The sequence below is a fragment of the Canis lupus genome, chromosome 8, assembly GCF_011100685.1.
Source record: "Canis lupus familiaris isolate Mischka breed German Shepherd chromosome 8, alternate assembly UU_Cfam_GSD_1.0, whole genome shotgun sequence".
Taxonomy (NCBI): Eukaryota; Metazoa; Chordata; class Mammalia; order Carnivora; family Canidae; genus Canis; species Canis lupus.
This window is the reverse complement of record NC_049229.1, coordinates 62,016,909-62,037,467: the sequence shown is the minus strand read 5'-3', so window position 1 is coordinate 62,037,467 and position 20,559 is coordinate 62,016,909. Positions and strand designations below refer to the sequence as shown.

General features: G+C 41.1%; 1 protein-coding gene and 1 non-coding gene across 7 annotated transcripts in view; both read left to right on the top strand.

Moving 5' to 3' along the window:
• The window catches only part of TTC7B (tetratricopeptide repeat domain 7B), a 250,710-nt gene that overhangs the window by 55,632 nt on the left and 174,519 nt on the right, over positions 1–20,559 (top strand). For all 6 annotated transcript variants that reach the window (XM_038545550.1, XM_038545552.1, XM_038545551.1 and 3 more), the window contains one exon: positions 12,603–12,733. In XM_038545550.1, the coding sequence (XP_038401478.1) occupies positions 12,603–12,733 (131 nt within the window). The remainder of the gene's footprint in view (positions 1–12,602; positions 12,734–20,559) is intronic.
• Positions 8,463–8,592, top strand: LOC119873139. The gene has a single exon (XR_005363930.1). It is a non-coding gene; the product is annotated as a small nucleolar RNA SNORA11 (small nucleolar RNA).

Below are 20,559 nucleotides of genomic sequence, written 5' to 3'. Positions count from 1 at the left end.
CTTGGTCATCTTCAGGAGCATTGGTGGTCAGGGGCCAGACTGCAGTGAGAGCAAATGCCAAAGAATAGACTCATTTATTTCTCCTGGCCCTTTGACACACTCTGGAGAATTTTTTCTTTATATTAAATTCCTGATATTGACTTGCACATTATTTGGTTATTTCTCATACAAGCAGAGGGCAGATTATGAAACAATTTATCTCTTTTTGTTGTTTTCTAGTGGTTTAAATTTTGCACAAGTGAGCACTCAAAGCACATTTAGGAAGCTCCAGTCAAGTGCACGCTTCTGGGTCGTTTTAGAGCTGTTCTGCCAAATGGTAAATTTGTCCAGTTTTGTTTGGTTTTGGAATATAAGACGATTTGTTGTGATAGTAATAATATCTTAATAATAATAGCAAACCCTTGTTGAGTACTTTATATAAATAAACTCGACTAATACTCCCATTAAATTTGTTCAGTTTATCTTGAATTCGCCTCCAAAGAAAATTTCAAGAGGTCATAAGAGAATTCACACTGGAGAGAGGCGCTTAGTGATTTTTAATTTTTTTTTTTTTTTGGCAACTGCATAAACAAATTTGGCTCTAAATGGGAAGGGAATGAATATTGAGCATCTAGTAGTGGAGGGGCATTAAAATAGGTATTAGAACTGTATTCCTCCCGTTTAAAAATTTAGTAGAGACATGGAAGGTAAAAATAGACATAAGTCAAGTTTCTAGAAATGAAAACTACAATGTCTGAGATGTAGAATAGACTGGATGTGATTAATGGCAGATTAGACATTGAAGAAACCGATAAACTTGAAGGCAAGTAATAGAAACTATCTATAATGAAATAGAGAGAAAGATATTCTTTGTAAAGAGTGGAGAGAGCATAAATGAGCGATGGGATGACTCTAAGTGGCCTAATATGTATGTAATTGGAGTCCCCTAAGAGGGGAGGGGCGTGTAGATTAGAAATTTTTGAAGAAATAATGGCTGGACATTTTTCAAATGTTATGAAAACTATAAATCCTCAGATCTAGAAGAGCTCAATGAAGCCCAAGCACAAGAGACATGAAGGAAGCCGAATCAAAACACTTTCATAATCCAAATTGCTCACAACCAGTGATAAAGTGAAAATCTTAGTAGCAGCCGGAAAGAAAGACACACTACATGCAGATGGACACATATAATGGTGACGGTAGATTTATTATCAGAAACCATGCAAGTGAGACTATAGTGAGGGGATACCTTTAGAGTGCGGGATGGGTGGGGGGTGAACTATCTGCTCTGAATTCCATACCTAGTGACAATATCTCTCAAAAATGAGGGCCAAGAAAAGCCTTTTTCAGACATAACTGGCTGAGAGAAACCATCATTAGCTGGACTGCAACAATAAGCAATGTTAAAGGAGTCCCTTTAGGTAGAAGGAAAGTGATACAGTAAAGAAATACGAATCCACACAAAGGAATGAAGAGCGCTAGAAGTCACAGCTCTATTGATGGCTGTATGAGTTCTTCCTTATTATTTAAATGTCTATAAAAGATAAATGATCATTCCAATGAAAATGATAACCATGTAGGGTGGAACTTATAATCTATGTGAAAGTAAAATGTACATAATAAGAGGATAAAGACTGGAAGGAGAGAAATGGGAGGATGCGATTGGAAGGGTGTTGTGCTATATGTGACATGGCGTACTGTTGTTATGTCGTACTGTCAAAGTAGACCATGAGGAGTTCAGCCCTAACGCAACCACTGACAGTTCCTCTCAGAGACGTCAATACCCGTTTCCATCCTTGATGGAACAAGTACACAGTCGATTGGTCAGTGAAGACAGAAGACCCTGGCACAAAACAGTCTACCAATTTGACCTCATTGACATTTATATGACACTCCACCCAACAACAGAATACGCATTCTTTTCGAGGGTGATGGAGTATTTACCAAGATTGACCATAATCTGGGCCAGAAACAAGTTTCAACATGTTGGAAAGGTTCAAGTATGTTCTCTGACCTGTGTCAACCCTTAGGTCAGTGATTGACTAGAAAGACTCGCAGAGTTCAGAAAAGCTGTTATACTCATGGTCTCAGTTGATTGCAAAAAAAAGGCTTCAGGTTACAATACTTAAAGGGAAAGGTGCTCAAGGTGGAGTCCAGGAAAGACCAGGCTCAAGCTTTCAGTGGCCTTCCTCCACTGGGCTCAAGTGGATAGCACTTAATTCTCCCAGGAATGATGGGGGACAACACTTAGGGAGTATTGCCAGTCAGGGAAGCTCACTCATACCTTGGTGTTTTGGGTTTTTACTGGAGTTTTGTCATGTAGAAATGGAGTGCTCCTGGAACTAACCTTAATTATTCAGTGTTTAGCACTTCCAGAGTGTGATACAGTGTGGCCCAAGACCTTCACCATAAATCACATCATAAATATAACTATCTGGTATGGCCTGAGGCCCCAGAAATACAAAGACACTTATATGAGGTGGGATATTCAAGGGCTTAGAGGATGTTCCCCAAAAGCTGCACAGGAGTCAAACCTTTCTTTGGAATGTGCCTCTTACTGCACAGACTATAATAGAATTAATTTAGGAATCAGTGATAGGAAGATCCCCAAGTATTTGATAACTATTCATTCCTTTTTAAAATTTTTAATTTCAATTCGATTTTATTAACATATACTGTGTAATTCAGTGATTCATCAGTTGCATGCAACACCCAATGCTCATTACTTCAGGCACCCTCCTTTTTTTTTTATAATAAATTTATTTTTTATTGGTGTTCAATTTGCCAACATACAGAATAACACCCAGTGCTCATCCCGTCAAGTGCCCCCCTCAGTGCCCATCACCCATTCACCCCCACCCCCCGCCCTCCTCCCCTTCCACTACCCCTAGTTCGTTTCCCAGAGTTAGGAGTCTTTATGTTCTGTCTCCATTTCTGATATTTCCCACACACTTCTTCTCCCTTCCCTTATATTCCCTTTCACTATTATTTATATTCCCCAAATGAATGAGAACATATAATGTTTGTCCTTCTCCGACTGGCTTACTTCACTCAGCATAATACCCTCCAGTTCCATCCACGTTGAAGCAAATGGTGGGTATTTGTCATTTCTAATGGCTGAGTAATATTCCATTGTATACATAAACCACATCTTCTTTATCCATTCATCTTTCGATGGACACCGAGGCTCCTTCCACAGTTTGGCTATTGTAGGCACCCTCCTTAATGCCCATCATCCAGTAACCCCATCCCGTCACCCACCGCCCCCCCAGCAACCTTCAGGTTGCTTCCTGTAGAGTCTCTTATGATTTGCCTCCCTCTCTGTTTTTGTCTTATTTTATGTCTCCTTTCTTTCCTACATGTTTATTTGGTTTGTTTTCTTAAGTTCCATATATGAGTGAAATCATATGATATTTGTCTTCTCTGACTTATTTCACTTAGTGGAATACCCTCTAGTTCTATCCACATCATTGCAAATGATTTCATCTTTCTGATGGGTGAATAATATTCCATTTGTGTGTGTGTGTGTGTATATACACTGTGTGTGTGTGTGTGTGTGTGTGTGTGTATGCTGCATCTTCTTTATCTATTCATGTATCAGTGGACATCTGTGCTCTTTCCATAGTTTGGCTACTGTGGACATTGCTGCTATAAACATTGGGGGGGAGGTGTCCCTTCGAATCACTATGTATTTATCACTTTGGATAAATACCCAATGGTGCAATTGCTGGGTCATAGAGAGTAGCTCTATTTTTAACTTTTTGAGAACCTCCCCACTGTTTTCTAGAGTGGCTGTACCAGTTCGCATTCCCACCAATAGTGTAAGAGGGTTCCCCTTTCTCCTCATCCTTGCCAACATCTGTTGTTTCCTGAGTTGTTAATTTTAGCCATTTTGACCAGTGTGAGATGGTATCTCATTGTGGTTTTGATTTGTATTTCCCTGATGCTGAGTGATGTTGAGCATTTTTTCATGTGTCTTTTGGCCATTGTATGTCTTCCTTGGAGAAATGTCTCTTCATGTCTTCTGCCCATATCTTGACTGGATTTTTTTTTTTAAGATTTTTTTTTATTTATCTGAGAGAGAGAGAGAGAGAGAGAGAGAGAGAGCACAAGCAGGGGGAGGGCCAAAGGGAGAAGGAGAAGCAGACTCCCCACTGAGCAGGGAGCCTGATGCTGGGTTCAATCTCAGGACCCTGAGATCATGATCTGAGCCGAAGGTGACCGCTTAACCGACTGAGCCACCCAGATGCCTGTGGATTTTTTGTTTTTTGGGTGTTGAATTTGATGAGTTCTTTATAGATCTTGGATACTAGCCCTTAATCCAATGTGTCATTTGCAAATATCTTCTCCCATTCTGTAGGTTGCTTTTTAGTTTTATTGACTGTTTCCTTTGCTGTGCAAAAGTTTTTTATTTTGATGAAGTTCCAATAGTTAATTTTTGCTTTTGTTTCTCTTGCCTTTGGAGACATGTCTAGCAAGGAGTGGCTGTGGCTGAAGTGAAAGAGATTGCTGCCTCTGTTCTCTTCTAGGATTTTAATGGATTCCTGTCTCACATTTAGGTTTTTCATTCATTTTGAGTTTATTTTTGTGTAGGTGTAAGAAAGTGGTCCAGTTTCATTCTTCTGGATGTGGCTCTGCATGTGGCTGTCCAGTTTTCCCAACACCATTTGTTGAAGAAACTTTTTTCCATTGATATTCTTTCTTGCCTTGTTGAAGATTACTTGACCATAGAGTTGAGGGTCCATTTCTGGGTTCTGTATTCAGTTCCATTGATCTGTGTGTGTCTGTTTTTTTTTTTTTTTTTTTTTAATGTGTCTGTTTTTGTGCCAGTACCACACTGTCTTGATGATCACAGCTTTCTGATATATCTTGAAGTCAGGCATTGTGATGCCTCCAGCTTTGATTTTCTTTTTCAACATTCCTTTGGCTAATTAGGGTCATGAATAAAAGAGGAGAAATAAAAAAAAAAATAAAGAGGAGAAATAAAATCATAAATAAACAATGTATTTCTAAAGAAGCAATAAAAAGTTAAATGAGTATTGGGAAATGAATGAAAATGAAAACATATTTGTAGGATATTGCTAAAAGAGTACTTAGAGAAAAATTTGTGACTAAATGCTTATATTAGGGAAGAAAAAAGGTCTTAGATTTATACTTTTGTATCCACCGTAAGAAATGAGAAAAGGAAGAATAAATCAAATCCTGTGTATGCAGAAGAAAAGGAGTAATACAAATCAGAACAGAAATAAATAGAAAACAGGAAAATAATAGAGATAAATTGGTGAAACCAAATCAATGAAATCAACAGATCTTTATTGAGAGTTTCAAGAAATGTGATAAACCATTAGCCAGACTATTTCAGGATAAAAAGAGAGAATACAAGTTGCCTAAATCAGGAATGAGACAGATGCCATCATTAGAGATTCTATAGATATTAAAAAGATCAGGGAATATTATAAAAAACACTATGTCGATAAATTTGACAACTCAGAAGAAATGGACAAACTACTCAAAAGATAAAAACTACCAAAGTCACTTAAGAAGAAAGAGATCATCTGAACAGTCCCAGATCAAAGATATTAAATATATAGTTAAAAAGCTTCCCACAAAGAAAACTCTAGGTCCAGATGGCTTTCCTGGTAAATTCTACCAAAAATTTAAGAACAAAATAACAATTCCACACCAACTCCTCCTGAAAATTGAAGAGGAGGTAATATTTCTCAAGTCATTTTATGAAGTTAGCATTTACACAAATACCAAAACCATTACAGAAAAACTACAGACAGATATGCTTCATGCATGTAGATGAAACACATTTTAAGCAAAAATTTAACATTAGTCAAATCTGACAGCATAAAAAAGGTTAATATATCATGGTAATTGGGGTTTATCTCAGGAAAGGAAGTTTGTTTTAATATCTGAAGATCAGTCAGTGTAATTCACCAGTTGAAAAAACTACAAGAGAGACACCTGGGGACTCAGTTACGCATTTGCCTTCAGCTCAGGTCATGGTCCTGGGATCAAGCCCCAGATTGGGCTCCCTGCTCAGCGGGGAGCCAGCTTCTCCCTCTTCCTTTGTCCTCCACTGCCACTCATGCCTGCTCACTCTCTCTCAAATAAGTAAAATATTTTTTTAAAAAAAGAACGAAAAAAAGCCATATGGTTATCTCAATGAACAAAGAAAAAGGATTTGAGAAAATCCAGCATCCATTCTTGATATAAACTCAGAGCAGAGTTGATGTGTAAGAGCTTCTCCTTAACCTGATAAAGGGCATCTGTGAAATACTCACAGTTAACATCAAACTTAATGGTGGAAAGACTGAGTGCTTTCTTCGTAACAGAAATGAGATAAGGATGTCTGTCCTCACCATTACATTCAACATTGTGCTGGCGGTTCTTGTGTAATAAGGCATAAGGCAATACAGAGGAATAAAAGGCACCTGGATTAGAAAGGATGAAGCAAAACTGCCTGTATTTGCAAACATGATTGTCTTGTATACAAATTCTGAGAGAATCCACAAAAATGATGGGTGAACTAATAAGTAAACTTAGCAAGGTTACAGAATTCAAGATCACTATTCAAGAATCTATTGTATTTTTTAAGGATTTACTTACTTATATTAGGTGGGGACAGGGAGAGGGAGAGACAGACTCTTCAGCAGATTCCACTCTGAGGGAGGAGCCTGGCACAGGACTCTATCCTATGACCCCGAAATCATGACCTGAGCCAAAATCAAGAGTTGGACACTTAACCTACTGAGCCACCCAGGGACCCCCAAAATCTATAGCAATGGACCAAAGAGAATTGAAATTAAAATAATACCGTTTGCAACACTATAGTAAATATGAAATACTTAAGGGTAAGTCTGAGAGAAAAGGTTTGCAATACATGTATACTGAAAACGACAAATCATTACCAAGAGATGTTAAAGACCTACATAAATGAAAGGGCGTGTTGTGATCTTGGGTCAGAAAGCTTGATATTGTTAAAATGCCAGTTCTCCCCAAATTGATCTATAAATTCAACATAATCTCAATCAAAATCCTAGCCAACTTAAAAATATATATATTGACAAGCAGATTTTATATAGAAGTGTAAAAGACTATGGTTAGCCAAGAAAACTGATAAATGAGAACACAATTGGAACACTAACACTACTTTCAGATTTATAAAAGTACAGTAGTCAAGAAAGGGTGATACTGGCATAAATATAGACAAATGGCTCCTTGGCACAGCATAGAGAATCCAGAAAAAGACTCAAATGTAGATATGTCTATCTGATTTTTCACAAAACTGCAAAGGCAGATCTTTGATAAGTAGCACCGGCACACTTGGGTATCTATCTGTAAAGAAGTAAGCTTCGACCTCTACCTTGCAACATGTACAAAGTTATTTTAAAATGGATCATAGACCTTGATGTAAAATCTAACCCTATAAAAGTTTTATAAGAATATATAAGAAAAGAAACCTCAGGTTGAGCAAAGATTTCCTAGATATGAAGTTCAAAGGACAATTTAGAAGAGAAAATACTGATAAATCTGACTTCATCAAAATTTAAGATTTCTAGTCTTCAAAAGACATGTTAAGAGAATGACAAAACTTCATGGATGAGAGAAAATATTAGCAAATCACATATCTGATAGAAAAGTTGTATTCACAATATATAGAGAACTCTCAAAACTCAGTAATAAGAAAACAACCCAATGAAAATGGCTAAAAGATCTTAATAGACATTTCACAAAAAAAGATATATGGGTAACAAAGAAGCACATGAAAAGATGGCCAGTATCATTAGTCATTACAGAAACGGCCATTAAACCACAATGAGATACCACTTTACACCCACTAGGATGGCTATTATCAAACTGACAATAATGAGTGTTGGCCAGCACATGCAGAAATTGGACCCCCCCCTCCCCCCCCCATAAATCGCTGGTGGGAATAGTAAGATGGTATTGCCACTTTGGAAAACAGGAAAACAGTTTGGTATTTCTTAAATAGTTAAAAATAAATGTATTATCTGACCTAATAATTCCACTTCTAAGTATATACCCATTAAAAGAGAATTAAAAACATATGTCCACACAAAAAATTATGCATGAATGCTCATGGCAGCATTATTCCTAATAGCCCCAAATTGGCAACAACCCAAATGTCCATTTCTGGCAAATGGGCAGATAAAATGCCATCTATCTGTACAGCAATAAAAAGAAATGGAATACTGCTATAATTTGAATGCACACTGAAGACATTCTGCTAAATGAAAGAAACTCAACACAAAAGGCCACATATTATGTAGTTCTGTTTTTATGAAATGTCAGAAAAGGTAAATGTATAGAAATAGAAAGCAAATTAGTGGTTGCTTGAAGCAAGGGTGGGAATTGACTTCCTTGGCGTGGAAGGATCATTTGGGGACAATGGGAATGTTCTCCAACTACACTGTGTGTGGTTGCACAACTCTGAGTTTATTAAAAGTTGTTGAGGGGTGTGCTCAGAGCAGGGGGCCTGAAGAAATGGCCCCTCTGTTTACAACACACCCAACAGGAATCTGGGTTCATTGTGACAAGGGGCACAAAACCTGTGGCCTTCCTATGAACAAATACCCTACATGTGTCAAAAAATAAAATAAAGGTTGTTGAATTGTACCTAACCTAGTGAATTTTATGGCATATAAATTATCCCTCAGTAAAGCTATTTAAAATAAAATGGTGTACAGTAATCACGACAGCATAGTATTGGGGAAATGGGGAAAGAATAGACAAATAAATGAAAGGAACAGAACAGAGATGCCAGAAATATACCCAACTGATTTTTGACAAAGGTGTGAAGGCAATTCAATGGGGAAAAGATAGTTTCTTCCACAAATGGTGCTGGTGCAACTGGACATCCTCATGCAAAAGACAAAAATGTAGACACAAACCTTAGGCTTTTCACAAATGTTAACTCAGAATGGACTGTAGCCCTAAGTGTAAAATGCAAAACTGTAAAACTTCTAGAAGATAACATAGAAAATCTAGATGACCTTGGGTTTGGCACTGTAGTTTTATTTATTATTATTTTTAAAGATTTTATTTATTTATTCAGGAGAGACACACAGAGAGAGAGAGAGACAGAGACACAGGCAGAGGGAGAAGCAGGCTCCATGCAGGGAGCCCGATGTGGGACTCGATCCCGGGACTCCAGGACCATGCCCTGGGCCGAAGGCAGGTGCAAAATCACTAAGCCACCCAGGAATCCCCAAGCAGTGTGGTTTCAGATACCATACCAAAATTGTTGTTCATGCCAGAAAAAACTGATAGTTTAGACAGTATTAAAACTAAAAACTGGGATGCCTGGGTGGCTCAGCGGTTGAGCATCTGCCTTCAGCCCGGGGCATGAACCTGGAGTCCCAGGATCCAGTCCCACATTGGGCTCCCCACAGAGAGCCTGCTTCTTTCTCCCTCTGCCTATGTCTCTGCCTCTCTCTTTCTCTGTGTCTCTCATGAATAAATAAATAAATCTTTAAAAAAACAAAACTAAAAACTTTCATTCTGTGAAAGGCACTGTTGAGAGAATGAAGACAAGTCATAGACTGGAAGGAAATATTTGCAGATATGTGATGAATGACCAGTATCCAAAATATACAAAGAACTCGTAAAACTCAACAATAAGAAAACAAACAGCCCTGTTGAAAAAAGGGCTAACGATCTGAGCAGACACTTCACCAAAGGAAGTATACTGATGGAAAATAAGCATCGGGGGATCCCTGGGTGGCTCAGCAGTTTAGCTCCTGCCTTCAGCCCAGGATGTTATCCTGGAGACCTGGGATCGAGTCCCACATCAGGTTCCCTGCATGGAGCCTGCTTCTCCCTCTGCCTGTGTCTCTGACTCTCTCTCTCTGTGTCTCTCATGAATAAATAAATCTTAAAAAAAAAAAAAAAAGCATTGTATGTCTTTAGGGATTACAACAACAGGGATACACTACCATACACCTATTAGAATGACTAAACTCAGGGTGCCTGGATGGCTAAGTCATGTAAGCATCTGTCTTCAGCTCAGGTCATGACCTTGGGGTCCTGGGATAGAGCCCTGAGTTGGGCTCCATGCTCAGTGGGGAGTCTGCTTCTCCCTCTTCCTTTCCCCCTCCTCTACTCCCGCTTGTGCTCTATCTCAAATAAATAAATAAATAAATAAATAAATAAATAAATAAAATCTTTTTTTTTTTTTTTTTTTTAAAGAATGACTAAAATCCAAAAAACTGATTAACACGAAATGCTGACAAGGATGCTGAGCAACAGTAAGTCTCATTCCTTGCTGATGAGAATGCAAAATGGTTAACAGCCACTCTGGAAGACAGTTTGGCAGTGTCTTACAAAGCTAACTATAATATTGTTTCAAAGCTATTTGTTCTTTTTTTAAAGATTTCATTCATTCATTCATTCATTCATTCATGAGAGACACACAGAGAGAAGCAGAGACACAGGCAGAGGGAGAAGCAGGCTCCATGCAGGGAGCCAGATGCGGGACTTGATCCTGGATCCCGGATCGTGCCCTGAGCTGAAGGCAGATAGATGCTCAACCGCTGAGCCACCCAGGTGTCCTGCTATTTGTAAACAAAGTATATTTATTTAGCTATTTATTACAGAGTCTCACTCATATTTAAGCATTTCAGTTGAAGGCTATGTTCACACAATAACCTGCCCATGAATGTTTATAGCAGCTTTATTCATGATTGCCAAAACTTGGAATCAATTGCCTTTCAATGGATTAATGAGTAAATGGGATATTATGTAGAAACAAAAAGAAGTGATCATGATCAGTCCACAAAAAGGTGTGCAGGGACCTTAAATGCTACGTGAAAGAAGTGAAAGAAGCCAGTCTGAAAAGGCTGGTACTGAAAACGCTGTGTGCTGCAGGATTACAAGTGTGTGACACCCTGGACAGGGCAAGACGGTAAAGACAGTGAAAAGATGAGTGGTGGGGCCAGGGGCTCAGGAGGAGGAAGGTAGGGATGAATTAGAGGGGCATGGGATGTTTTTAGGGCAGCAAATCTGTACAGTGCTGTAACGGTAGACATGACCTTATGAATTTGTTAAAACTTGTGAACAACAGAACACAGTGAACCCTGATGCAGTTTTAACTGTAGACTTTGGTATTAATAAAAAAAATTAAATAAGAACAAAAAAACCTATCATGATGAAATATTGACAAAATGTTTTGCTTGTTATATGCCAATGTTACCTCAATAACAGCTGTCAAAAAAATAAATAAAATAAAATATAAAATAATAAATAAAATAAAATAAAATAAAATAAAAATAAAATAAAATCTTCGAGCCATACCTTCTGCGATAGACTCATAATCTGTGAGCTCCCAGGCACGCTGCCTGCCGTTGCTGGCTCCTTGTGAACAGAAGTGATTTCTCCTCCTTTCTGTTTGGTACAGCTGTCTCTCGTGGATTTTTGCAGCCTGGAGGGACAAGCACTGTTTGATAAGAGCAGCTTGGAAGAGGCCATTCTCAAAATGATGGCACATGAAACTGTGGGTCATTTGCTGATGTGTCTGGCGCCCTGTCTGGAGTGGCATCCGCTCTGAGAGTTAGCAACCAAGTGGATGACTATTGTTTGGAAGGCCAAAGACTTGAGTTCAGATTCCTGTTGTGTCATGGGCTGGCTGCATGACTCGCCAGGTTTGGGGCGAGTCACTTGCGTTACTGTGGCTGATCTCAGCTTCTTGGTCTGTAAAATGAGTGGGTTCTCTGGGGGCATTTCTCTGGCTTCTTCCAGTTCCAGACCCCATTTCTGTCAGTATCAAACCCTATCCTGCGCCATTGCCTGGAGTGGAATGAGTGTCCCATGTGTGTATATATGTGTCCCAGGGCACTCACGGCAGCAGAGGCCCTCCTGTGTGGAGGCACCAGCCCCCCTCCCTGCAGCGTGCCCTCTCTCTACCAGGTTGTGAGTGGAGCCCCGGGGCCTGCTGCTCCCGGCTGGTTGCCCAGAGCAGACCTACAGGTTGGTGGTCATTCAGGCACCAGCTGCTCCTCCCAACACTGGTTGTTTTGTTTTGTTTCGTTTTTTAGCCCTTTGTGCTTTCATACATCCCGGCCCTGAGCTCTCTCTTGGCAAGGAGGATCTCCATCTCCAAAGAAATGCCCACAAAGCAGTTCTGGTATTTTCTTAGCCCATAACTGATCTCTGGTCTGTGGTGCTATGGTGACTGCAAAACTCTGAAGCTCCGGAGATACTAGGAAGATTTTCCTAGTAACTGAGACTCCCAAGATCGTTTAATATCATGTTTATGTTCAATCAGTTAAGTGGACCTTTTGGGATAGAAGATATTCCTTAGCTAGTATTGTGCTGTGAGCCTAGCTTTGCTTTACTCCAAGGACCTTGCAATGTCCTTGGATGAGAAGCTCTGTGACATCTGAATGGGATCATGGTATAGTACCTGATCAGATTCTCCACCTGGATACTAAGGTCAAATGTTCTCAGTGAGGGAGGGTAGAAGGCAGAGCATTTGCTTCTTTGGACAGTTGGTGCCATCCTCGTGCCATCTTCTGGCCCTCTAGAGTGATGTTGAAAAACTAAGCTCCACGAAAAACAACTCAACCAGGTTTTGTATTTTTTTTTTTTTTTTTAAGGACTTTGTTTAGAGAAGTTGCCTGTTTCCTCTTCTACCAGTAACCTCCACGTGGACCGGGAACAGGATGTCATCACCTGTTATGAGAAAGCAGGGGACATTGCTCTCCTCTACCTCCAAGAGATAGAAAGGGTAAGTGAGGACCGTGTGTTCGTTCCAGTTGATAATTTTTAAAAATTTCCAGTCTGACTCTAGAGAACTGTGCTCATCCTCTGGAAAACCTTCAGCACATCTGCCTCTGGATGCAAAGCTTTACTTATGTTCTTCAGTGCAAAGGAGCTGGTGGTGATTGTAGCACCTCGGGAAAAGCGTTTGGGAAGCGTTTTAACATCCCCAGAGCAGAAATGACAGTGCGCCCCGGAGCTGGTTAGTCATTCACGTTCTCCTGTGCAAAGTAGGTTGAGCTCCATTTGTACTTGTCTGGACAATATGCCAACATGATGTGCATCTGGGGTTTGGGAGGCTTTACCTCAGTAGCTACATGGAAAGGCTGCTGGGGACTCCTGGCTGACCGACTTGGAGCAGGTGTGGATCCCCTGAGATCTTCAGGGAGGGTTTACTGCCAGCAGTCAGCAGTCACCTGTGGTGGAACCAGCAGCTGACAAGGGGGCCACCGGAGCAGGAGGCCCTGAGTTCACACCCTTGGGCAGAGGAGGTTAGAGGCCCCATCAGGCACACCAGCCAGGTTTGCACAACTTGTCCATTTGGAAGGATCGCTGGCTTTTGGCTTTGCTCTTTACTGTTCCTTCATGCTCTGCCTCAATTTCACCATCTATAAAAGGAGCATAATAGCTTCTACTTCATTTCTGGTAGGGACTGTAAAAGATCCTGTAAATAAAGGGATTTTTTCCCGCATCCCGTCCCGACGCGGAAATATACTGGATTCTTCGTAAATGTCACTTACTTTTGCTGATAACAATGGGCTCCAGCCATCTCTGCCCATGGCAGAGTTTCCTGGCATTCGAACCAAGGCTTGACATTAATATTTTCCCCTTCACACCCAGAGATGTGTTCTGTGAGGTTATTTAAAATGACTAGAAATCCCGTGAAACTGAAAATGACTCGTGTGGTTTCCCATCAATTTTTGGATGCTCTCTGTCCCTAAGGATCAGAATGGGGGAGGCTGCCGAAGTCTGGTTAGCTTTGTTTTGCTGTAAGTGTACAGACGGAAGTGATTTTGTTTTCGTAAGTCTTCTAGCGTGCTGATGTGTGTGACGAGGATCAGAGTTTCTGTGTAACGGGCCAGGAGTGCAGATGAGAGCCACAGAGAAGACTAGGGAGGAATAATGGGACTAGCTTTGGACCTGGGTGGCACCAGCATGGGTTATAAATCACGGGTCGTGACAGCTAGGAATTCAGGAAGATACCTGACCATCTTGCCAAAATGTCCTATCGGAAGGCTTCTATGAGAAAGGGAAGTTTTGGTTATTCATAATTTATGGTATGATCTTTAGAAAAATGATCACGCAGCCTGCTTTCAGAATCCACATTGTCTTCACTGTGTGCGTCTTTGGTGGCCAGCACTTGAAAGTGGAGACGTCTGCTTAGAGCAGCCAACCTGTTGTCGCTGCACCCACAGCCCTTGCCATGTAGGGACCCTTGCTTTGTACCTTACTGTCCACCAGTTGTCCAGCCCTGTCATCTTGGCATCTCCTGGCTGGCAGAGAGGAGGTGCATCTGTTACACGGGTCTTTAATGACTTGGGGATTGGCAGGCCTGGGTGTACTTGCCGTTGTGCTCACATAGAGCCACCTATTCACTGTTGGTTCTTTGGTCAGACTGTTATATCACGGCATTTTAAAAAATGCTATAATCACAGCATTTAAAAAAATTTTATTTATTTATTTGAGAGAGAGAGAGTGTGTGAGGAGGAGGGGCAGAAGGAGAGGGAGAGAATCTCAAGCACACTTCACGCTGAACATGGAGCCCAACATGGGGCTCGATCCTGCTGCCCTGAGATCACAAACTGAGACAAAGCCAAGGGTTGGACGCTTAACTGACTGTGCCACCCAGGTGCCCCTAATCATAGGACTTAAAAGAGATTTTTGCATGCGTTTTTGGGGAGACAAGGGTCAGAGGATATCAGATTGGAAGATGAAACAGAGGCCCAGACAGAGAGGATGCACAGAAGTCAGGGCTGAAGCTAGGACTAGAACTCTGCCGACACTCATTTCAGGGCTCACTCATGTCATTACCTTGAACCCTGCACACAGGCACACGCTGTGTCATTCCTCATACCCTTACCTGCACGAAGGGCTCAGTAAGTGTTCAGCCAAGCCAGCCATAGTGCTGGGTAGCGTGGGGAAGCTGCCTCAGCTTGGGGTGCAATCTTAGCAGTCAAAGGTGATGTTCACCTTTCTGGCTCTGATTTTCCAGCATGACTTTTCCTTTATGGGAAGCCGCTTGAGGCCTCAGCAAGCTGGGATATTAGTACCAGGAGAGACTGAGCGAACCAAATGCCTGTTTGACTGTAGTAAGTGCTCAAGAAACCATTTGTGGATTGATGGGAAGTCTAGGGGGAAAGCGGTCTTCCTTAAGTGACTGCGGAGAATGGTGGATGTTCAAGGTCTTTAAAGGGCAAGGTGGGGGTGCTATGCAGAAGATACCTGCCTGGACTTTTTTTTTTTTTTTTAATTTTGAACTTAAATAGACTTTTAAGAATTATGCTAAATTGAAAACAGAAATGTTAGGGAAATAGAATCTGAATCTGTTGGGGAAATCTGAATAGAATCTGTTAGGGAAATAGGCAGGCTGGGACAAGCCTAGCTAAATAGTGCTTTGTTTTTCTGGGTCTATAGGCCTTGACTGTAGAAAGCCCCACACGCTCTGTTCCTGTTTTGGTTCTGCTGAGCACAGGCCATGGGTTTCAGTGGTTTCCCTCCATTTCCCAGCTATTCCATAGTGAAGAAAATTCTGTTGGCCAGGACCTTTTGACATTTTACTTATAAGTGTTGGTTCTTAACTTCATTCACTAGCAAGAAAAAATTGGGGAAGAACTTTTGGGGACAGATTGGGGTGTCATGGTCAATATCTTTTCATGATCTGAAGCCCCCAAATCATGTATCTGAGGCAGCCAGATTCTCTGAATAGGGGAAGTGTTTGATGGGCAATAACTCTTCAGGAGGCAGGCGGCCATGGCTGCCCCTCGAGGCAGCTAACTTGAGCTGTGAGATGGAACAGAGCACAGTGGTAAAGTGATGGTCAGTGCTGGGATCCTGGATTTGCCACCTCTGAGCTGTGGGACTTTGGGCAAGTTACTCAACCTCTCTGTGCCACCCCAGGATCCTCATATGTAACATAGCTATAAGGCTATGGTGAGGGAAAGTGGGTTAACTCAGTACTTCCTAGTGTGTGATTAGCAACAGTTATATGGTCTGTATCTGTGTCACCTGGCAGTATACTCTTTACTAATCTTAGAAGATTTCAGATCAATAAAAATCTGGAATACTCTAAACATGCTGTTTTATTAAAAATGTCAAATAAGTTTTTATAAAGATTTTATTTATTTATTTGAGAGAGAGAGAGTGAGTGAGAGAAGGCACAAGTAGGGGGGAGAGGAAGAGGGAGAAACAGACCCCCAGCTGAGCAGGAAGCCTGACCTAGGACTTGATCCAAGACCCTGGGATCATGACCAGAGCCAAAGGCAGACTTTGACCAACGGAGCCACTTCACGCACCCAGAATGTTAAATAATTTCTAACAGAATATTTATGGAGTAATTTTTCTCAGGAGGACTTGGTTCTCCCTTTCCTGTACAGAAGATAATGGGGACAGCAGCTTGCCCTGGAGTCCTGGTATCATATCTAGGTTCTGGACTTGTGTTTGCCTCTGACTGTTGGGCCTTGGTCCATTCGTGTGTTTCTGTGTGCTTCAGCTTTCCATTTTCATGTTGGGGCTCACACCACCTGATTTGTCTGGAACTAAAGAGCCAGCGAGCCACCAGGGTTCCTCACGTGGCATGGGACATTTCCACATGTCCTTGTCCCCCCAACCCCTTGTCCAAAGGTGGAGGCAGGGCCAAAGAAAACTGAATACACAAAAGCAGGGCGATGAAATATTTGTTTAGTGCTGTCCTTGTTATATTAGGGTTATGGGAGTCACCTAATTTTCTCTGATAGTTTGTTCTCTGAAGGGGAATAAGAGATACTTCTAAAATTGTGCATATACCATGATTTAATCAAAAAATTGAATTAGAACAGATAGAATTAGAAATGACAGAGGCTGTCCTTGATTTGTTTATCTTCAGATGGTGGCAGTGTGCCAACAGTAAATAAAGTTACCTGCCCCACGAGGAGCTTCTTGTGGTGCCATGATAGGAATAAAGATGACTTCACTTTTGAATATCATAATATGAGCCCTGCTTTTGGCAAATGAAATCATCCTGTCTCTGTCCTTTGCAGGCATCAGCCAACCAGCTGGTTAGGGCTTTCTTGAGCAGACGCCGTGCCAGGGTGGAACTTTACCTTCTGCCGACAGTTCACTTCTTCACACCCTATTTTAGAAAAGAAGTTAATGCTAAGTTGTGGGATCCCCGCAGACTTTTTATGGGCGGCCTTAGCGCTCAGGTTTTGAGGAGACACAGCTGGTCCCCGTGTGTTGCTGGACGCCCCCCGGAATTCCTCTGTGGCCATCAGAGAGGGGCTCCCTGGTCAGCAAGGCCGGGCCCTGCCTGTGTTACCTCCTCACTAGAGGACAAGCTTGCAGTCACAGGGCCGAGGTGCTGGACACCTAGGTGGACTAGATGATGTCTCAGGAGAAGGACTCAGTGCTGCCCATGGGAGAGGCAGGGTGTGACTCTGGGAGTCCACACAGCCATGCTTTTAGCTGTAAAATGGAAGACAAAAAAAAAAAAAAAATTCTTCCTTCTCATCCCCTCTCCCTTCCTTCTCATCCCCCCTCCCTTCCCCAGCTCCCCACTGGAGCCAGAGCAGCAGGGAACTGTTCATTCTTCCCAAGCTGCTTCCTTAAAACATCAGGAGACTGCCCAGCCAGCCACTAAATGTGCTCTGACCCAGGCCTGCCGTCTGCCGACTGCACGCACTTAAAAGCTGAGTTAGAAAAGTCTGGAAGCCAGAGAAGAACAGTAGCTTATTTTAATTTTCGCACATTCTCGTTCAGTCTTGGCCCTCGTACCATTACGGCGTTATGGAGCTCTGTGTCCGTGTTCTTTCACTCACCATCATGTCAGAAGCCTGCCGTGTTTTCATGGAGAGGTGGCTGGCCTCTGCTGGTTGGGACCCCCCGCTGGGCTCCCTGCGGGTGGCGCCCTCCTGGCCTGCTTTGTTTCCCAAGGGTGGGTTCCCACACCTGGACATATTTTTGACATCCCCATTAACTACATATTATGTCTCATTTGCTTTCCGCAAGGCCTCCTGACATCTCCTCCCTTTGGCAGTTCGGGAGGATAGTGGTTGCTTTGTGCTCCCGACGGGGTTGCTATCCTGCCGAAGTCATTTTTGCTGGGCTGCCAGGTGGAATGGTCCCTTGCTTGAGGTTTGGGTTTGCAGTTCTTTGTCAGTCAGGTTGAAGTTTTTCCCATCTATTCGCTTATGGGTTATGTTTCACTTCTTTTTTGGATTACAGCATAATAGAGCTAGAATTCACATCCCATCTCATTCACCCATTTAAAGTATACAATTCAGTACTTTTTAATATATTTAGAGTCATGAAACTATCACCAGTATTTAACTCTGGACCATTTTTGTTGCCCCAAAAAGAAACCCTGTACCTACTAGCACTCACTCCCCATTTACCCCTGATCTCCCCTAGTCTGAATGGGTTTGTATATTCTAGACATTTCATACAAATAAAATCCCACAAATGTGGTCTTTTATGGCTGGCTTCTTTGGCACGTGCCAGGGCTTCATTTCTTTTTACTGACAAATAATATGCCATTTTATGGATGTACTGCACTGGGTTTATCCATTCATCATTTATCATTTATCATTTATCATTTGGGTTGCTTCTACTTTTGGGCCATTATAGTAATGCTTCTACGAATGTTCGCATACCTGATTCTGTGTGGGCAATGTTTTCATTTTTTCTTGGGTATATACCTAGGAGTGGAATTGCTGGGTCATATGGTAACTTTATGTTTAACCTAATTATATCCCTTTTGTTTCTGTGTATACTTTCTGTCCAGTTTTTGGGTGAAATCTTTTTCTGATAATTTGAATAAAGCCTATATCACAAATATGTTAACCCTTTAATCATATTTGCTCTAAATATTTTCTCAGTAAATTTCCATTTTTAAGTTGCTCATAAATTTAAAAATCTGTATATAGTTGAATCTGATTTTCTTCAGTCACATTTATTTCATTGTTTTAAAGCTGAAATATTGGGATAAGCTCCCTCTAGTATTTAAAAATTTTTCAGTCCTTTTTCATATTTTCAAAAACAACTTTTAATTTCCAAATGTTCTCAGGATTTATTTTGTTGTGTGATATTAGATATGACTCTAATGTTTTTCTCAAATTTTGCTACCACTTTAAGGTGATCTTATCTCTATTTTTTTCATATTTGCTGTTATATATTTCAAGTCATTCAATAAAATTTTAGATACAACAGTAATTTCTGGCTTTTGTATTTTGTTCTGCTAATCTTATATCACACCAGTATGACATCATTCAATAACTACTTTATCATGGGTTTTAACATCTGAAAGGATTGTTAACTACATATTACTCCTATTTTTCAGAATATCCCTTATTCTTTTCTGATGATACTTCTAGGTCAATTTTAGAATAATTTTGTTGAGTTCTAGAAAAATCCTGTTAGGATTGGTTGGATTTTTATGAACCCTATATATAATTCGGAGAATTCTATTTAGTCTTCACTCATCCATGACCATGATATCTCTTGCCATTTTACAATACTTTGTTTCAGAGATTTTAGTAGGTCTATTTTATTCCCACATCTTTTCTGTTTGTATTGCTTTGTGAATAGGATCGTTATTTTTTTTTCATATATTTTCCCATATAGCAATGCTTTTGAATTTTTTAATCCGCTTACACAAATATTGAGTGCTTTCTATGTTCTACAGTGTGCTTAACACCGGGAGCACTGTAGTCAATAAGCCTCAGAGCCTGTCCTTAGGAAACATATGATCTCATGAGGACCCAAGTCCATAGCCAGTGTGGGCAGTGCTTTGGCGGGAACCTCTCAGAGGATTCTGTAAGCCCAGAGAAGGGTCTTGGGGGACCAGCGTGCTAGTGCAGGGATGGCTTCTAAAAGAGAGGACCCTTGAACTGAATTTTGAATTTCTCTCGTACCCTATCTCCAGGTTTTTTTCCCTTATCTCCAGGTTTTCTAAACAATATTAAAAAATAAAAGTGGTAGAAAATGTCATTATTTTGTTCCTACTTGAAGGTAACTCTTTAATATATCTCCACTAAGGATTATAATGTTTATATGCTCACTAAGTTTCCCACTTACAATTCATAACAATAGTGTCAGGTATATATTACTATCCCCATTACACAGATGAGGATAGTGAAAGTCTGAGAGATTGAAAGAATTGTCTTAAGTCCACAAGTAGTGAGGAGTATTAGAACCTGACCTTGAACCTGGGTCTTTTTATTTTTTATTATTTTTTTTAATTTTAGAGAGAGAGAGAAAGAGAGCATGAGTGGAGTGAGGGGACAGAGGGAGAGGGAGAATCCTAAGTAGACTCCATGCTGAGCATGGAGCCTGATGCAGGGCTCGATCCCAGGACCCTGAGATCATGACCTGAGCCAAAATCAAGAGTCAGATGCTTAACTGACTGAGCCACCCAGATGCCCCTAAACCTGGGAGTTTTGACCTAAAGTCTTTGACCTCTGCCTCCTTGCTATCATGCTTCCTTAGTCATTAAGTGTATGCTATTGCCAAAGCAGGCTGCACTTGTTAAGGATGCTTGTTGGCAGTCCTCTTGCAGGGAAGTGTTTATCCTCAGAACAAGTGGCTTCGCCACTGCCAAAC